This window comes from Lissotriton helveticus, chromosome 12 (genome assembly GCF_964261635.1).
Source record: "Lissotriton helveticus chromosome 12, aLisHel1.1, whole genome shotgun sequence".
NCBI lineage: Eukaryota > Metazoa > Chordata > Amphibia > Caudata > Salamandridae > Lissotriton > Lissotriton helveticus.
Window position 1 is genome coordinate 777,385,315 of NC_136073.1, and position 16,274 is coordinate 777,401,588.

The following is a 16,274-nucleotide window of genomic DNA, read 5'->3' on the forward strand; positions in this document are numbered from 1 at the left end:
GGCATGTTGATAATGAACCCCAATGATGGGAGGATGATTGAAGTCGTCTGGAGGTGGTTGACGATTGCCTGGTGTGAAGACCAGACTCTGAATCACTCTTATGGAGATCAGGAGCGACACTAAGAGGCATGTTAACAGCCTCGTGCCTCTCTGGAGTTGGAGAGTGGCTTGAAAGGGGCAATTGTTTGTTTATTCTTCTACTTTCCCGAAGCTTTTGACCGAGACGATCTGCCACTCGAATGACTTCAGGAGCTGGAATGGGATCTTCCTTTCAAATTCAACCGGTCGCAGTGTAGATCCTTATTGAGTTTGATATCATAGGGGTTGTCTTTACGTTTTTATATGGCTTTCTGGTTCATCAGGGAGCAGTACCTATAAACGTTTGAATTGTGGTCTAATCCCAGACTCCACATACAGACTTCATGAAGGCCTGTCAGAGACATTTGTTTACAACAATCTCTGCCCAGTTTAAACCCTGTGGTTTTATGGTATGATGTTTCCCTTGCCCACTGCATGAAATTTCTTTGAAAAATCTGATCAAAGACCAGGGAAAAGTTCCAAATCAGTGTCTGAAGGTGCAGAAAGGCACAGAAAGAAAGGAACAGATGTCAGTGCACATTGTTGGTACTTATGAGCAGCTCCGCTCACTTATGCAGTACAAAGATGTTGGTGCAAAGCAGGTCTTGCTGTACAAGTTTTCAGATCCAGAGGGATGCCTGGTGATCATCCACAAGGTGAGGAATCTGCAGTTAGAAGTATCCATCAGATCTGAAGACAAAGTGATCCGGGAGGTATCCTGAGATTGCCTTGTGAAGAATCAAGGTTGTCGCCTTAAGGCACTGGGTGCCTCAGACAGCAGCTCCTGGCATTTGCGACCCTGAGGAATCGTCATCTGGGGCCATGTGACTGGCGTGTCCAAGAAAAAAGCTGCAATTAGTCACCGGGGCACCAGAGTGAACCACAACGTGAGACAAGTACCCAACAAAGTGGCAGAGCAAACCATGATCTAGTGCCACTGCCCAGAAGAGGGCCACCGACAGATGCCTCCATTGCTGACTCTACACCTTTACGTGCTGAGGAGCTGCATGATATGCAGCTCCCGAGGAGATTGAAGTGTGCTGCCTGGAGGCTCCAGCCTGCGCACGAAGATCTGCTGCTGCAAGAAGGATGAACATCGCCCACGCTGCTTCTGGACTGATGTGTGCCACTTGAAGTCTCATGCCTGCTACTAGTGAGATCTTGCTGCTGCAGGACAGCTGAAAGGAGGCCCACCCTGCAACCACAATCTTGGTGAGAAACTAAAAGGGTGTAGGCCCAGGAGACTACTATGGGACTGCTGCTAGTAACAAAGGGGGGCATGGGTTGCACCCTTAAAGGTGACCCGAGGTTCCAAACCTGAAACAGGGAGGGTCCCAGTGTGAGAGGATGTCCCCAGTAGAGATAGGTAAAGGCTCATTCAGCAGATTGAGATTGCAAAGACTTGCATCCGTGAATCAGGTATTTGTGCATGATTGTGTCCCACTTTGCAAATCCATAGAAGGGCTCGCCCTAGGACAGCAGTGGTAAAAGGCCTAAACTCACACTGTAGTGGCACAGAAGCCACTGTCAGCCCTGAAGCCTGCAGGATGGGGTTTGGCGCTGCTTTTAAAACTTTGGGAGGCCAAATAGGTGGGTTTGCTTCTGACCTTTGAATAAGCCCAGGCATTATAATTTTGCTGCAGAAAATATTTAGTACACACTCAAATAACGATGAACAATTTATTCCTTGACAGATGATTTTTTTTTTGTTTTTTTAAGTGAGCTATAGACAGTAACAAAAGTGGTCTTAATTTTCACAGAAAAAGCAAAACCACTTTAAAATGTACCTGCAATATTGACAGAGAATGAATGCAAGCGATGTATAAATGTACTGTAGGAAGCTGGATCTGTAAATACTATACCAAAGTAAGGTATAGAGTGCACAGAGTCCTGTGGATCTCCAGAGTTATAGCAGAGGCTAATGTAGATAATACCTTACTTTCTTTTGTGGTAGTGTGATTGAGCACTCATGCTTATCAGGAGGGTAGTGTTAAGCATTCAATCCAGACCAATTGTTTGTATAAAATGTTATTTTGTTGTTTTATTTCTAGAACCAAGATTCACTAAGTAGAAGGTAAGTTAACCTCTTCATAAAATATTACTCTCATCAATACAGTGAATACTGGATTTGAAGGAACGTTCAGATTACTTTTGTAATGTAGAAAACGATTTGTAAACTGTTAAAAAAGGCTTGTGATTACTTTTTGATTACAGTTCTAGTTTGGTATGAAACACACTGCTAATACAGTTTATACAAAACACAGGACCTTTGTAAGCAGGTTAACTCTTGTGCAAGCAACAGTATATTTTTTGTGCAGCATAAGACAGTTCAACACTAATAGGAATTTTCAGAGAAAACCCACCATTCAATCCTATGGGGAAAAACGAAATGTTAGATTTGCAGGTAAGTAAACGGTTTTGGAGTTGGAATTTTGGGGGACAGAACCAAAGTTCCCCAAGGTTCAGGTTCGCACTCAAGGGGCACCACCAGCGGCACTAGGGTGGCTGGGTGCACAGTGCAGGGTGCCAATGTTAGCCAATGGGGCTAGGGAGCATCTCGGGTGGGGACTGCTCATGTGCAGGCCACTCTGTCTCAGGAGCCAAGCTCCTAGGGTTAGGGTCAGAGCAAAGGGGGGGTCCCAGATTAGCACCAAGTCCACGCTACCAGTGGGGCAGGGGCTGCCGGGTGCAGGGTGCTCAGTAGGTGTTGGAAGTCCACTGCATTTCAATGGAGGAGGTCGGTCACGCAAAAGGACTGCAGGCTGGAACGAGAACACTGGATGAAGGGAACCAATGACTGGAGGATGAAGTTGAAGAGTTGCTGGGCATCAAGACACCATTGGTAGGGCACGCCATGACACAGGAGCTGTGGATGCAGGGGTGTCCTTTCGTGTCGGGTTCTTCTCACCAGTTACGGACGCAGTTGGGGGGACCCTTCAGGAAGAGGCTGCAGGCGTTGAGGGGCCTCGCTGGGGTGTTGGGCCACTCGGGCCGTGGGCGTCGAGTGCAGAGTGGTGAGGACTCGCAGATCTGGAGTCCCGCTTGAGTTGGTATTGGACAAATCCGGTGTCACTGGACATAGGAGTTCATTGTGAAGGCAGGGCAGGTCTCTGTGGTTCATGGAGGGTGCTAGCTGCAGGACATGCCGGGTCAAGCTCACAGGGGTTCAGAGCAGGAGACAGGCTGGTACGGCTGAGGCCAAAGCAGTTGTCGTCGTCCTCTTCTGCAGCACAGCTCTGCGGTCCTTCTTGTCACATCAAATCTGAAGAGGCAAGGTTCTGGGGTACCCAAAAATACTAGATTTAGGGGCGTTTGAGGGGGTGCACGTTGGGACCAATGGGTCCTTTCCCTGGAGTGTCTACACCCTAGTATGGGAGAAAAGCTAAGCCACATCCTGATTAGAGGAGTCCCCCCCATCTACAAGATGGCGGGGACTGAGATGTGAGCTTCACCTCGCCACCCTCACTTGAAGGGTGGAGTTGGCAAAGGTGGGCACACCTCTCTTCCTGGCTAGGTTTTCCTGCCAGTTCTCACGCCCAAAATGGGGGTCAGAACCAGTGGGAGCCAGTTTCTGATAGCAACAAAAGGCTGGAGGTAGCTTACAAAGATGGCATGCCTTTGAAGCTCCATTTTCGAGGACTCTTCCCATTCTGGGGAGGGGGCATGACATCTCTGCCCATGGTGTGCTTTGTTCCTGGAGAGTGGGGGGGCTCTCTGCCAAGGGGTCCAAAAACTTGTCTGGTGGTGGCAGATGGCTGGGAGCCAGTCAGAAACCACACCAGAGTTGGTCATTTTTCAGGGGCATCTCTAAGATGCCCTCTGGGTGCATTTTTCATTAAATCCAACACTGACATCAGTGTGGGTTTAATGTGCTGGGAAGGTTGATACCAAACTTCCCAGGCTTCAGTAAAGACTTCATGGAGCTGTGTGGTTCGTGTTCACAAACTCCCAGCCCATGTATTCAAAATGGCTTCACTGCACTCAAAATGCCTGTGAATGGCACAGACACTGTAGGGGCATATTGCTCTTACAGCTATGCCCTCAACTGGATATGGTACACCTTGCCTTTAGGGCTGTAAGGCATGCTAGAGCAGTGACTTATCAATGCCACAGGCAGTGTTGGTGGGCATGGCACACAGGGATGTGTGTCATGTTCACTTTGCTTTGGTCTGCAACAAAACACTCCGCATTGGCAGGATGGAAATGCTAAGGTGGGGGGGTCTCTGAGAGTGGCACAATACATGCTTGTAGTGAATCAGCCACTTTAGTGGTCTGATGCTCTGTGATGACCCTCGATCACCACCATTGTGTACTGACTTTAGTGTGCTATGTTACTTTAGCCTTAATGTAGGATGGTCTTGAATTAGAATAATCTTGCAAAAGAATAGAAGGTATGGGATGTCGAGGTGCAGAGTTGTTGGTGATGGTGCACACATGTGCTCCATAGTGGATACTGAGGGATTAAGTGCATAGTGTTATTTGAGTTAGGTGAATTATGACTTTAGCCTATTGGCTTTGACATGGTCTAATATCATTCTGCTTTCCAAGTAGTAGAGGCCTCTGCTTGAGCAACTCCATATTCTAAACTGCAGTCGTCTTCTGAGCCTCTGTAGGTGAGAGCTAATATTTTAGATTACATGTGTTGTTCACCAGTAGTGAACCAGACAGGACCGGTTCTTATTAAGAAGAATGTACTCTCTTCGTGCCGAGTCAGAGCAAAACGCTTGGCCAGCTGCTTGTTGTGCCCTTGGTACGAGGTGGTACAGGAATCCAATGAGAACTGTAGGCGGAGTTAGCTAGAAACTTCGATGGAGAGCTGCATTCTATATTAGAGAAAGGGGGTCAGAGAGAGGGTGAGATGCTGGTCTGGTGGTTTGGCGGTCTGTTGATACATCAGGGTGCAGTCGTGTTTGTGGAACAGAGAGTCCTGACCCAACCAGAGTGGGAAAGAGAGCCGGACCCTTCTTCAGATAATAAGATGCTTAAGATCATGGTGAGGTGTTCCATGTATATCTAACTATGCTTTTATTTTAAGGCTCTATGTATATGTATGCGTTGATGATTGCTGCTAATGTTTACTGTGATATTTAGTTATTTCTTCTTCCTTGTCATCCTATTATCATGTAATAAAGAGACCCTAGAGCATATCATGTGTTTGTATTCCTTGTGAGGGAAGGTCGGGACCCTTTTTTACCAAGTACTTACAGAGGGATGGGCGATTCCCCTCTAATGGGTAATTGTTGATACAGAAGGGAAATTGCCTCCAATCAGGGATGTCTAAATTCTAATTATTCTATCCAATACATTGCTAGGAGGAGCATGCGTTGTGTACCCTCTCGGATGGGGAGGTGTTGTGACTTGTTATTTGCGAGCTCCTCGGCCATGGTCTTATATGTTGTCAGTGTTTATTCCTTTCTTGGGTAAGTATTGTGAAATGTGGTGTCTTTCTGGATCCTGAGAAAGGATGTGGTAAGTAATGGCCTGGTGACTGACAGAAGCACCAAAACATACAGAGAAGTAGGTCATTACAATTTGGCGTAGTCGGTTGCAGGATATGAACGTTGATTTAAAAGGGGAAAATATTATTGTTTTTTTTTTTTAGAAATTGAAAGCAGACTCTCAGATATCAGTTGATTTATTTGCATGGGGGTAGCCCATATGGTGTTCTGGCTCATGAGTGAGCTAATTGTGTTGGGTTGAACAAGAATTGCTGTGTGTTTAAATGTGTTTTGTATAAAGGGCTTGTGAATAGCTTTTTTACGTTAGGCAGAAAGGGCTGGATCCCTGTAAAGTGTTCAGTAAAAAGAAATGCAGTTAAAATGTGCTCAGCTGCAACATGAATGTAACATCTCAGAATATAACCCTGAAAAGTGGGATGACATTTCAGACAGAGATAGTGGGGTTATTTTTAATGTGTTGTTTAACATGCATCCACAATTTGAGCATTTACAAAAAGAGCTGAAGGAAATGTTAATTGATGCCCAGTGTGAAAATATTCTTTCGAAAACAGAATTAAACGTGCATGATTTACATGTGAAAAATGTTACAGAAAATCTAGTAAGGTTGCCAATTGCACAGGCTGTTTTAATTAATTCTTCTGCAGAGAGTTTTCAGTCAGAAAGGAATGTGCAAGAAGATAAGCAGACCAGTGTTTTAGAATTAACGATCAACGGTTGTGGAAATAAATCAGACCTAACAGTGCACGATAAACTGTGCTTTAAAAGACAAGTGCAACCGTGTAACTCTGAAAGTGTACAGCTGTGGATTGTGTATGACTGGTTCCAAGATTTAAAAGTATTTTGTGATTTTACTCAAAAGCAATGTGCCCCTTTTAGCAGGGAAGAAAGAAGTCAAATGTCCAGGACTCTGTGCTTGTGCACACTAAAAGATACTGGACAGAACAGTGTGAGAGAAAATGTGATTTGCTTATGGGAGATCGCACTAGTGGTAAAATGGCCCATATAGACAGAAAAGCAGTTTGGTAGGATTTCACAGAAGCAGGGTTGGTGACCCCAATAAGTAATGTTTAAAATGATTTTATGTAGCTGGTGCACAAATGCGATAATTCTTTGCCCATGACAGTTGACTGTTACAAATTAAACAAACATATACCTTCTTTGACTGATGCTACCACAGATATTGTTACAGAAGTACCATGAGATTTTGTATGTGACTTTTTAATGTTGCCAATGTTTTGTCTTTTAGTTACCAATAGTCCTATAGACAAATGATAGTTTAAAAGAAAATATATATATATGAAGGTGCATGCATTCAAAGATGGGCTGTTCAATGTGGTTTTAGTTTAGTGTATTCCATCTAAGAACGGAAAGTTCCACAGTTTTGGGCTGTGAGCATTTAATTAGGAAAAGAATATTGCATGCGGACTGGTTTGTCTTGACCTTGGTGAGATAACATGGCATTCCACAGCCTCTCTCAGACAGCTTTGTGAAGGGAGGGCTAGCTACAGCGAGTACAGGGAGCAGAGACGTCTCTGCTTGTTATTATCGGCAATGGATCAATTTTGGTCCGGGAAGCTCTGTAAGGGAGGGGTCAGTTAGCTAGGAGTGAAAAGAGTGCAGTAAACTGCCCCAGCCCTTCTGGCTGTGTAAGAAAAAGTTAGATTTTACCCAAATAAATTTAGAGAGTATAATGCAGGTAGTTTTCTTAAACTATTCCCCAGGTTTAGAGGGGAATTTGACAATTAATAAGGATCTTGGAGATGAATAAAAATATATTTTTTTAAATGTGTATGCTTTTGAATTGGAGTTTTTTGTAAGATGAATGATACGTGTTTATCGTTTCAGGTTGCCCGATCATGCCGGGGTGCGTGTGGCCATCCCCGTCCCTTTTTGTTATTTTCGCTTGTTATTTTTGTTTGTTATTTTTGTGTGATTGGGCCCCCCAACCCCTCCCCCAAGCCTGGAGCCAGACCAGACGGTGAAAGGTGATGTCCTGTGGCTGATGGTGGACGGGAGCTGATGATCTATGGAGAACCAGATCGGATGGGGATACTGATGGAGATGGATGCCAGAGGGCTGTCCTCTACACAGATGGACTGCTTCTTTCTAAGTGAAGAAGGGATCAGCAGAGTGTGCTACAATTGGAACTGCCCCCTTCAAGTGAGACTGACTTTGAAAGCATGAGTGCTGTGTATCTTTCGCACAGGAGAACTGCTTGTGCACCCTGACAAGAGACAGTGGTGTTTTTTGTTTTCATTTTTTCACAGAAAATAACACTTTTTTCCCATAGAGGCAGTTTGTTGCAATTAGATTAGATATTTTCTGAGCTAAAGTTAGCTGCCTTGGCAGTAGAATTTGCAGTTTCATTATTAGAGGTTCAAATGACACAAGCTGGATTATTTTTAGATATTTCACCTGAGTTATTGTTTTAGGTAATGCAGTCTTTGCCTGCTTCATAGTGATCATATGTGATGAAGTTTAAAAAAGAACAACAAGAGAAAACCAGTTAATTATGATCTGCTTTGAATTCGATGTTTCTGAATAGTCACTTCAACACAAGTTATTGACAGTCCTGAATCTTTCACTCTGAAAATTTAGTTTTTAAAGTTTTGCCTTTAAATGAGACATGCAAGGTTTCAATGACACTCCATTCTTCAGTTAGGTTTTATTTAGTTGCTGGTTATTATGCATTGATACTGATTTTACAGTTAACAGATACAGTGCCCCAATGATGGTTTTGTTTTTCCGCCATGATATTCAGTTGCTAGTTACTTTGCAATAATGCCAATTTTGCAGTTAAAAGATGCAGTATTTCAGTCATAGCTGTGCCTTTAGTTCAGCGATTTTATTTTTGATATATGTGAATGGTGATGTTCAAGGGTCATGGGGTGCAATGTTGTGAATCAGCCACTTTAGTGGTCTGATGCTCTGTGATGACCCTCGATCACCACCATTGTGTACTGACTTTAGTGTGCTATGTTACTTTAGCCTTAATATAGGATGGTCTTGCATTAGAATATTCTTGCCAAAGAATAGAAGGTATGGGATGTCGAGGTGCAGAGTTGTTGGTGATGGTGCACACATGTGCTCCATAGTGGATACTGAGGGATTAAGTGCATAGTGTTATTTGAGTTAGGTGAATTATGACTTTAGCCTATTGGCTTTGACGTGGTCTAATATCATTCTGCTTTCCAAGTAGTAGAGGCCTATGCTTGAGCAACTCCATATTCTAAACTGCAGTCGTCTTCTGAGCCTCTGTAGGTGAGAGGTTATATTTTAGATTACATGTGTTGTCCACCAGTAATGAACCAGACAGGACCGGTTCTTATCAAGAAGAATGTACTCTCTTCATGCAGAGTCAGAGCAAAACGCTTGGCCAGCTGCTTGTTGTGCTCTTGGTACGAGGTGGTACAGGAGTCCAATGAGAACTGTAGGCAGAGTTAGCTAGAAACTTCGATGGAGAGCTGCATTCTATATTAGAGAAAGGGGGTCAGAGAGAGGGTGAGATGCTGGTCTGGTGGTTTGGCGGTCTGGTGATACATCACGGTGCAGACGTGCAGTCGTGTTTGTGGAACAGAGAGTCCTGACCCAACCAGAGAGGGAAAGAGAGCCGGACCCTTCTTCAGATAACAAGATGCTTAAGATCATGGTGAGGTGTTCCATGTATATCTAACTTTATCTAACTATGCTTTTATTTTCAGGCTCTATGTATATGTATGTGTTGATGATTGCTGCTAATGTTTACTGTGATATTTAGTTATTTCTTCTTCCTTGTCATCCTATTATCATGTAATAAAGAAACCCTAGAGCATATCATTTGTTTGTATTCCTTGTGAGGGAAGGTCGGGACCCTTTTTTACCAAGTACTTACAGAGGGATGGGCGATTCCCCTCTAATGGGTAATTGTTGATACAGAAGGGAAATTGCCTCCCATCAGGGATGTCTAAATTCTAATTATTCTATCCAATACATTGCTAGGAGGAGCATGCGTTGTGTACCCTCTCGGATGGGGAGGTGTTGTGACTTGTTATTTGAGAGCTCCTCGGCAATGGTCTTATATGTTGTCAGTGTTTATTCCTTTCTTGGGTAAGTATTGTGAAATGTGGTGTCTTTCTGGATCCTGAGAAAGGATGTGGTAAGTAATGGCCTGGTGACTGACAGAAGCACCAAAACATACAGAGAAGTAGGTCATTACAATGCTGCAGCTCTCAGAGGCCCTCTCTGGTCACAAGGCCTTTGGTACCAGGTGTGCCTTTTAAAAGGGACTTACAGGTGGCCGAGAGGTATGCCAATTGTGGGTACAAAGGTACAGTTTTAGGAAAGAACATAGGTGCTGGGGCCTGGTTAGCAGGATTCTAGCACACACTCCGTCAAGTTGGCATCAGGTATCTAGCAAAAGGTTAGGGGTATCCATGCAAAAACGGGCACTTTCCTACACTTATGTTCAGTATGCTTATTTTAATGTTGCAAGAAACGGAAAATTGAGAAAGATGCAAACCTTATTTTCAAGCATTTCCATTTATTATGCAAAATGCAACCATTTGCTTGCACTGCATCACTGATAAAAAGTTAATTTGACAGATTGCAGGTTCCTGGGAGATGAGTTAAGGCACCTAAAAATGTTTCTGTAGAGCATGTGGCATTAACACAAAATATTCCAACATTGTTCTTTCCAATAATGCCATTCTCTGCAGCACCCAAAATCTATTTTTTTCTGGTGTGATAGTCATCCTCTTAATTGTTTATCCCAGCCACACGTTTCTGCTATGTATTTACCATACTACATTTGATGGCACCTCTGTTTCATCACTCGCTGCCTTGTTGAGCCATCATCTAGTTCCTTCTATGAATGCGCCCATCAATCCTTCCCAAATGAAGTTCCTGGTTTAATACATAGGTTGGTCCTTCAATTTATGGGCACCTGCCAGTTTTCTTTTCTGACCCATTTAGAAGTTTGTCCACCACACTTAGAGACACTCTTCACCCAATTGTAGGGATGAGGTAAGGTGGTGAGTAGATGAGGGAGACACAATGTTGCCTCGTTCCTGCCAAACAAGGAATGTCATTAGCTAGTGGTGGTGAGGAGTCAACGAACTAAATGCCTGTAGTGGACAACAGCTGTACCATCAATAGCCAAAATATCAAGTTCCCATTCTAACCTAGACGGCGCTGGGACAATCCAGCTGAGGATATCACTGCAACAATCAAGGCCCAGAAAGATGCCTAGAAATCTATAAGGACCAACTAGGAACTTCAAAAAATAAGATGACCCAAAAAATTTTGACAGAAACAAACCCCATCTCACTAATGAGATTGGCCACGAAGCATCTACGAGCCAAACGTAGAAAGGGATTTTGCAGTCAAACCGTCCAATATTTGCAAAAATAAAAGATTTGGGAATACAAAACATCTTTAATATAATGCGCTTAGGCTATTTTGCAAATCCAACAAGGTTGACTCAGAAAAGGGTTTTTACGACCCTTTCAAACTGCAAATAGGAGAGGACATTTAAGAGACGTCTCCCTCCTGTTTCTGAGTCTGTGACCTGAACCCATCACCTTGTGCATCTTCATCCACCTCTGCATTCTCTGTCTCCTTAGCTTCTTTGCTCTCCCACCAAGCTTTTAAAGCCTTCTGTAGCTCATTCTTCTTAGTGCTACTCCTCATGGGACATCCCAAATCCTTGCAAAATTGCTTGAGTTGCTCTACTCTGTAGGAATATAAATCCTCAATGCAAAACTCCAATTCTGCCTTCTCACTTGCTGCTTTACCATTTTGAGACATGATGCGTGGATGACTCCGAGATCATATAAAAAATAGAACCAAAAAATAAAACACAGTATGTGGTTGCATAGTGGTCTGCACTAGTTCAGTGATATACACCAATCACTGTGGGTCAAGTAGAAATACATGTTCAAATTCCACTGCTGCCACCAATGTTAGAACTGGGGGTCTCTAGTTGGCAGAGGTAGGTACCTTTGTACAAATAGGGACCCTTGCTTCTAGTCAGGGTAAGGGGGATACACATTTAAGGCCACCCCTGCTCACCCCTTGGTAGCTTGGCAAAAACCACAACGGCAAAAATCCAACTTACAGATACTCGGTAGAATGTCTTCAAAAAGAGTTGTTGAAAAAATAAACTTGTAGATGGTAAATGCAACACTTTTCTCTCAAAGTACCTTAGATGCGTAACGCAGAACAAACAAAAGGGTCACAGAGAAGGCGATGAGTCGACTCTTCCTGCGCTCCGGTTGCGATGTGACAAGATGGCGCCTCGATGCATTGCAACGATCCGGTGCAATAAAATGGCGTCTCTTGTGCAATGCAACAACGTGGATGCGAGGCGTATACGCTCGACGGCCAAGCGGTGAAATCGGTGGTTTCTTGAGCCGCGACAGGCACTGCGCCACGCTTCTCCGGTGATGCAATGGCGATCAGCGGGAGCGGCAACACGCTTCCTTAGCGATGCGACGGTCCGGCGACGCGCTTCTCCGGTGATGCGACGGCGAACAGCGGCAGCAGTGACATGCTTCCTTGGTGATGTGATGGCGGCTGCTGCGGCCGTATCACGCTTCTCCCTTGGTGCGTCGTGCTTCCAGCTCCCAGCAGCAAGGACCTCACACACAGTTACAGGCACCTCGGTGCAGTTCAGAACTTCCAGCAAGGAAGTCAGGGAAGCTTGGGGATGAAGTCTTTTTGTGCCTGGGACTTCAGAAACAGGAGGCCAGCTCTTCTCAGGCCCTTGGAGACTTTTCTTCAGATGGACACAGCAAAGTCCTACTTCAAGCAGGGAACACAGCAAAGTCCTACTTCAAGCAGGGCACAAAGCAATGTCCCTTGATCCTCTCCTCAGCAGAAATAGCAAACTGCAGGCCAGCCTCAGACACACAGCAAGGGCAGTACTTCTCCTCAGTCTCTTCAGCTGTCATCTTTGGCAACAGGTTGCTCTTGATCACGAAGTAGTCTAAAGTTCAGGGGTTTCAGCTCTCATATTTATACCCCAAAAGTATTTGTTCTCTATGTGTGAGGGGTCCTGGACCCAGTCCAAACCAGTTCTGGGTGCACTTTGCCAGTGCACAACTTCTTCCTTTGTCAGTGTGCCAGGGTCATCAGACGCACCACAGGAGGTGGAGCCAGCATTGTGGAAGGCCGGCACAGCCCTATTCAGGCCCAGGTGCTACTCCTCCCACCACTCCAAATGCAGATAGGTCTATTCAGCCTAGAGCTGACTCACCAAGACTCCTAAAGCCGCCACCCCAGCCCCTGTCACTCTCAAACCAGACAGTAAATCAACAAACAGGCAGAGGCACACAGAAAGGTGACACAAGAAAATAGCCACTTTCTAAAAGTGCTATTTTCAAACACAGAATTTAAAAACCATCCTTCCTAAAAGATGTGTTATTAAATTATGAGTTCAGGGATACCAGACTCCAGTTTTCTATCTCACTCCTATGGGAAGGTAAACATGTTACACAGCATTCCCCATATCCTTTCAATTGTGAAAACCAAAATTGGCAGTATTTCACTATCAGGACATGTCACCCACACTAGTACATGTCCAACCTTTTACATACACTGCACCCTGCCCTTGGGCCTACCATGGGGCTGTCCTAGGTGTATGAAAAGGAAGTGTAAGACCTGGCAAGTGGGTACACTGGCCAGATCGACATAACTGCGTACAGGCACTGCAGTGGCAGGCCCGAGACCTTCTTTTCAGGGCTACTTATGTGGGTGGCACAATCAGTGCTGCAAGCCCACAAATAGCATTTGAATTACCAGCCCTGGCACACTTAGTGCACTTTACTAGGGACCTACTGGTAAGACGAATATGCCAATCATGGATAGCCAATCACAATAACAATTTACACAGGGAGCACTTGCACTTTGGCACTGATCCGCAGTGGCAAAGTGCCCAAAGCATCGAAACCAGCAAAAACGGAATTCAGAACAGTGTCAATAATACAGGTGCTAGAGGCAAAAAGTCAGGGGTAACCACCCCAAGGATGCAAGGTCTATCAACTCTTTTTACGACCCTTTCAAACTACAAATAGGAGAGGACATTTAAGAGACATTTCCCTCCTGTTTCTGAGTCAGCTGTGGTACCTACTCTGAGTTAGGATGGTAACTGATTCGCAAAGGGGAATTCATCCCCTTGGGATCCCGGCACCTCTAAGAACCATGACTTCTGGCCTTAGGGAGAGAGACAATGGTCCAGGAGTAACTGGACTGCTTTAAAAATGGTTCTCTGCTAGAAATGCAGATCTGCTGCAATATGCAGGTCTTCATACCAGCATTCGCAAGCATTCACCCAGTGCCACGAGTGCCTGTGGTCTATACTTATAAAGTAGGAGGCTTTCTTTTCGATCTCTGGGAATCCATAAGTAGAGGCTGATTAGTGAGATGCATCGTAAAATGAGGGCTATGTTGCAGTTTAGTCAGTGCTCAGGCACGCAGACTCCATTGCGCCCTGACCAGTAATCCTTCAGGCTCTCAGTTCTGTGTTGTTAATTTATTCTAAGATCACATCCTATAAGTAGACTTAGTAATTTCTAGTTTGTTTATTATTATCATTTGAATATTTCTTTCAAATTTGCCTTTTTTCATTATATCCAGCTGAGTTATACATTGTGCCTTGCAGAAACGGCCTTCTTGACCCTAAAAATGTCTCAGGTACTGATAGGTCTATAGTTCGGTTCGGAATAATTCCTGTGAAGGACATGTGAGGCAGAGGAGGAGAAATTGGCATTAGAAAGATATTTACAGTTACATTCGGGAATAAGTGAGATGGCCAGATTCAGGCATCAGGTTAAGAGATTAGTGCTGTGCATTTTGCATAAATGACTGTGGCCTTGTCCGACAGCTCAGCTTGTAGGGATGCGGGGCACGCAGTAGACCGGTTGTGTAAGAGAAATCAGGACAGCGCTCATTGTCATTAAGAAAGATGTCCAGATTCTGCAGAAGGCTGGTGAAGAACATGAAGAGTTCCATCCGGGCGAGCTGCTCCCCTGGGCACACCCTTTGACCTACAACAAGAGACAAGGCATGAGAATAATCACAGATACTAAATGTGCTTGACAGAAACCCAGACACAAGGACACCAGGAGCATGGCATGAGTAGGAAAACAGAACAAGGTGAGTATAAGGAATAACAATGAGAACAAGCATTAGAAATGCAATCGGGCTCGGATTTATTTGAGTTTGAGCTAATGGCATTGTAAATGCCAATGTCTTTTTGCCATGTGTTATGGAGTGTGTGCATGTGGTGTGTAGTCGAAGTATCTTGGTTGAATTGTAATTTTACCAATGGTGGCATGCTGTGCTTTATATGAATATGTTTAAAAGTAAAGTGTACCATACTGCGATTGCTTGGTGGAAAAGTGCACTGCCGGCTGGAGGTGTGTGTGCCTGGTGGAAGGGTGCACTGACGGCTGGTGGGTGTGTGCTTGGTAAAAGCGTGCACAGATGGATGATGGTTGTTGGTGTTTGTGCATGGTGAAAGCATTCATTGACGGCTGGGGGTGTGTTGTTGTGTGTGTTGTTTTCTGTGTGCTGGTGAGTGTGTGGTGGTGAGTCTGTGGGGGTGAGCCTGGGGAGTGAGTGTGGTGGTGAGTGTGTTGTGTTGAGTGGTGACAAGTGTGTGGTGTTGGTGTTTGTGCATGGTGAAAGCATTCATTGACGGCTGGGGGTGTGTTGTTGTGTGTGTTGGCAATGTATACAGTATTAAAGTACAAGTTGTGAATCCTTTTAAATAAAAGGAGAGGTGCATGCAAGTTACAGTGGCCATAACGTTGCAACTGTAACTGTAACTAAGCAACAAAGCAAGGTGGTGACCTGGGGGGAGGGGGGGGGGGGCGTCCAGGTACAGCGCGCATGTGCTGAGTGTGTGTGCACCATGCAAATGAAATACATTGACAAGCAAGATAAGATAATGCACGCAAGAATGTAAAGGCCTGAGCCAGGCCTCATTGATGGATGCCATACCTCGCTCTATGGCAGGCTGCCTTCTGCTCGTGTGAGCGATGCACTGTAAGTGTGTGTGTGATTGTGGGCGCCCGCCCAAACCACTGACCACGCGTTGCCCATCCGGCCGGGGGCCCATCCTCTGCCTCAGATCACACATTGCATCACCGCCCCCCGAGGGCACCGACCCCCAGCCTGCCTTTAACTCTCACCCGGCGCCGCCCCTTCCTGCAGGGGCTTCGTGGCGCATGTTACAGCGGGAAGGAGCCCGCAGACCTGAACTGTGTGGCAGCTGGAGGCATCGAGGCGCTAAACTAGTGCCAGCCAGTGCCAGTGACCCGGGGAGACACTAACCAGCGCCTACGAGCCCGGACGAGGCACTGAGGAGTGACTTACCCGCATCAGAGGAACTAGCTAAGGACCTAATCTAGTGCCACTGAGCGGCGCCTCTCGTCTGCTCCTAACATTCCGTGTCCCAGATTTACCTTTTTATTTTATAGATTTTCCTTGAGAGCGAGGCCCACAGCTGCCCCCGCCTCTATGGCCTTGCAATTCTTTTCCGATTGGAACTTACAAATGTTGTTAACTCTGAAAAACAGACCCGGGTATATCCGACCCGCGGTTAATTGGGACATCGTATAATTTAATATTTATTATTCTGTTTGAGCTTTCCAACAATCCCTTGGAGTAAATAATTAGAATAGCGTCGGCTGCGACAGAGATGAATGAGTGACGTCTGTGACGGATGAAAGATGATGCAGAAATGCCGCGAAGCCA

General features: G+C 45.1%; 1 protein-coding gene across 2 annotated transcripts in view; it reads right to left on the reverse strand.

Annotated features, from left to right (window-relative positions):
* Positions 1–10,036: 10,036 nt before the first annotated feature.
* LOC144799028 (cytochrome P450 2J2-like) overlaps positions 10,037–16,274 on the reverse strand; it is a 227,342-nt gene continuing 221,104 nt past the window's right edge. For both annotated transcript variants that reach the window (XM_078670187.1, XM_078670186.1), the window contains exon 9: positions 10,037–14,560. In XM_078670187.1, coding sequence (XP_078526313.1) covers positions 14,352–14,560 — 209 coding nt within the window. In that variant the 3' untranslated portion in view covers positions 10,037–14,351. The remainder of the gene's footprint in view (positions 14,561–16,274) is intronic.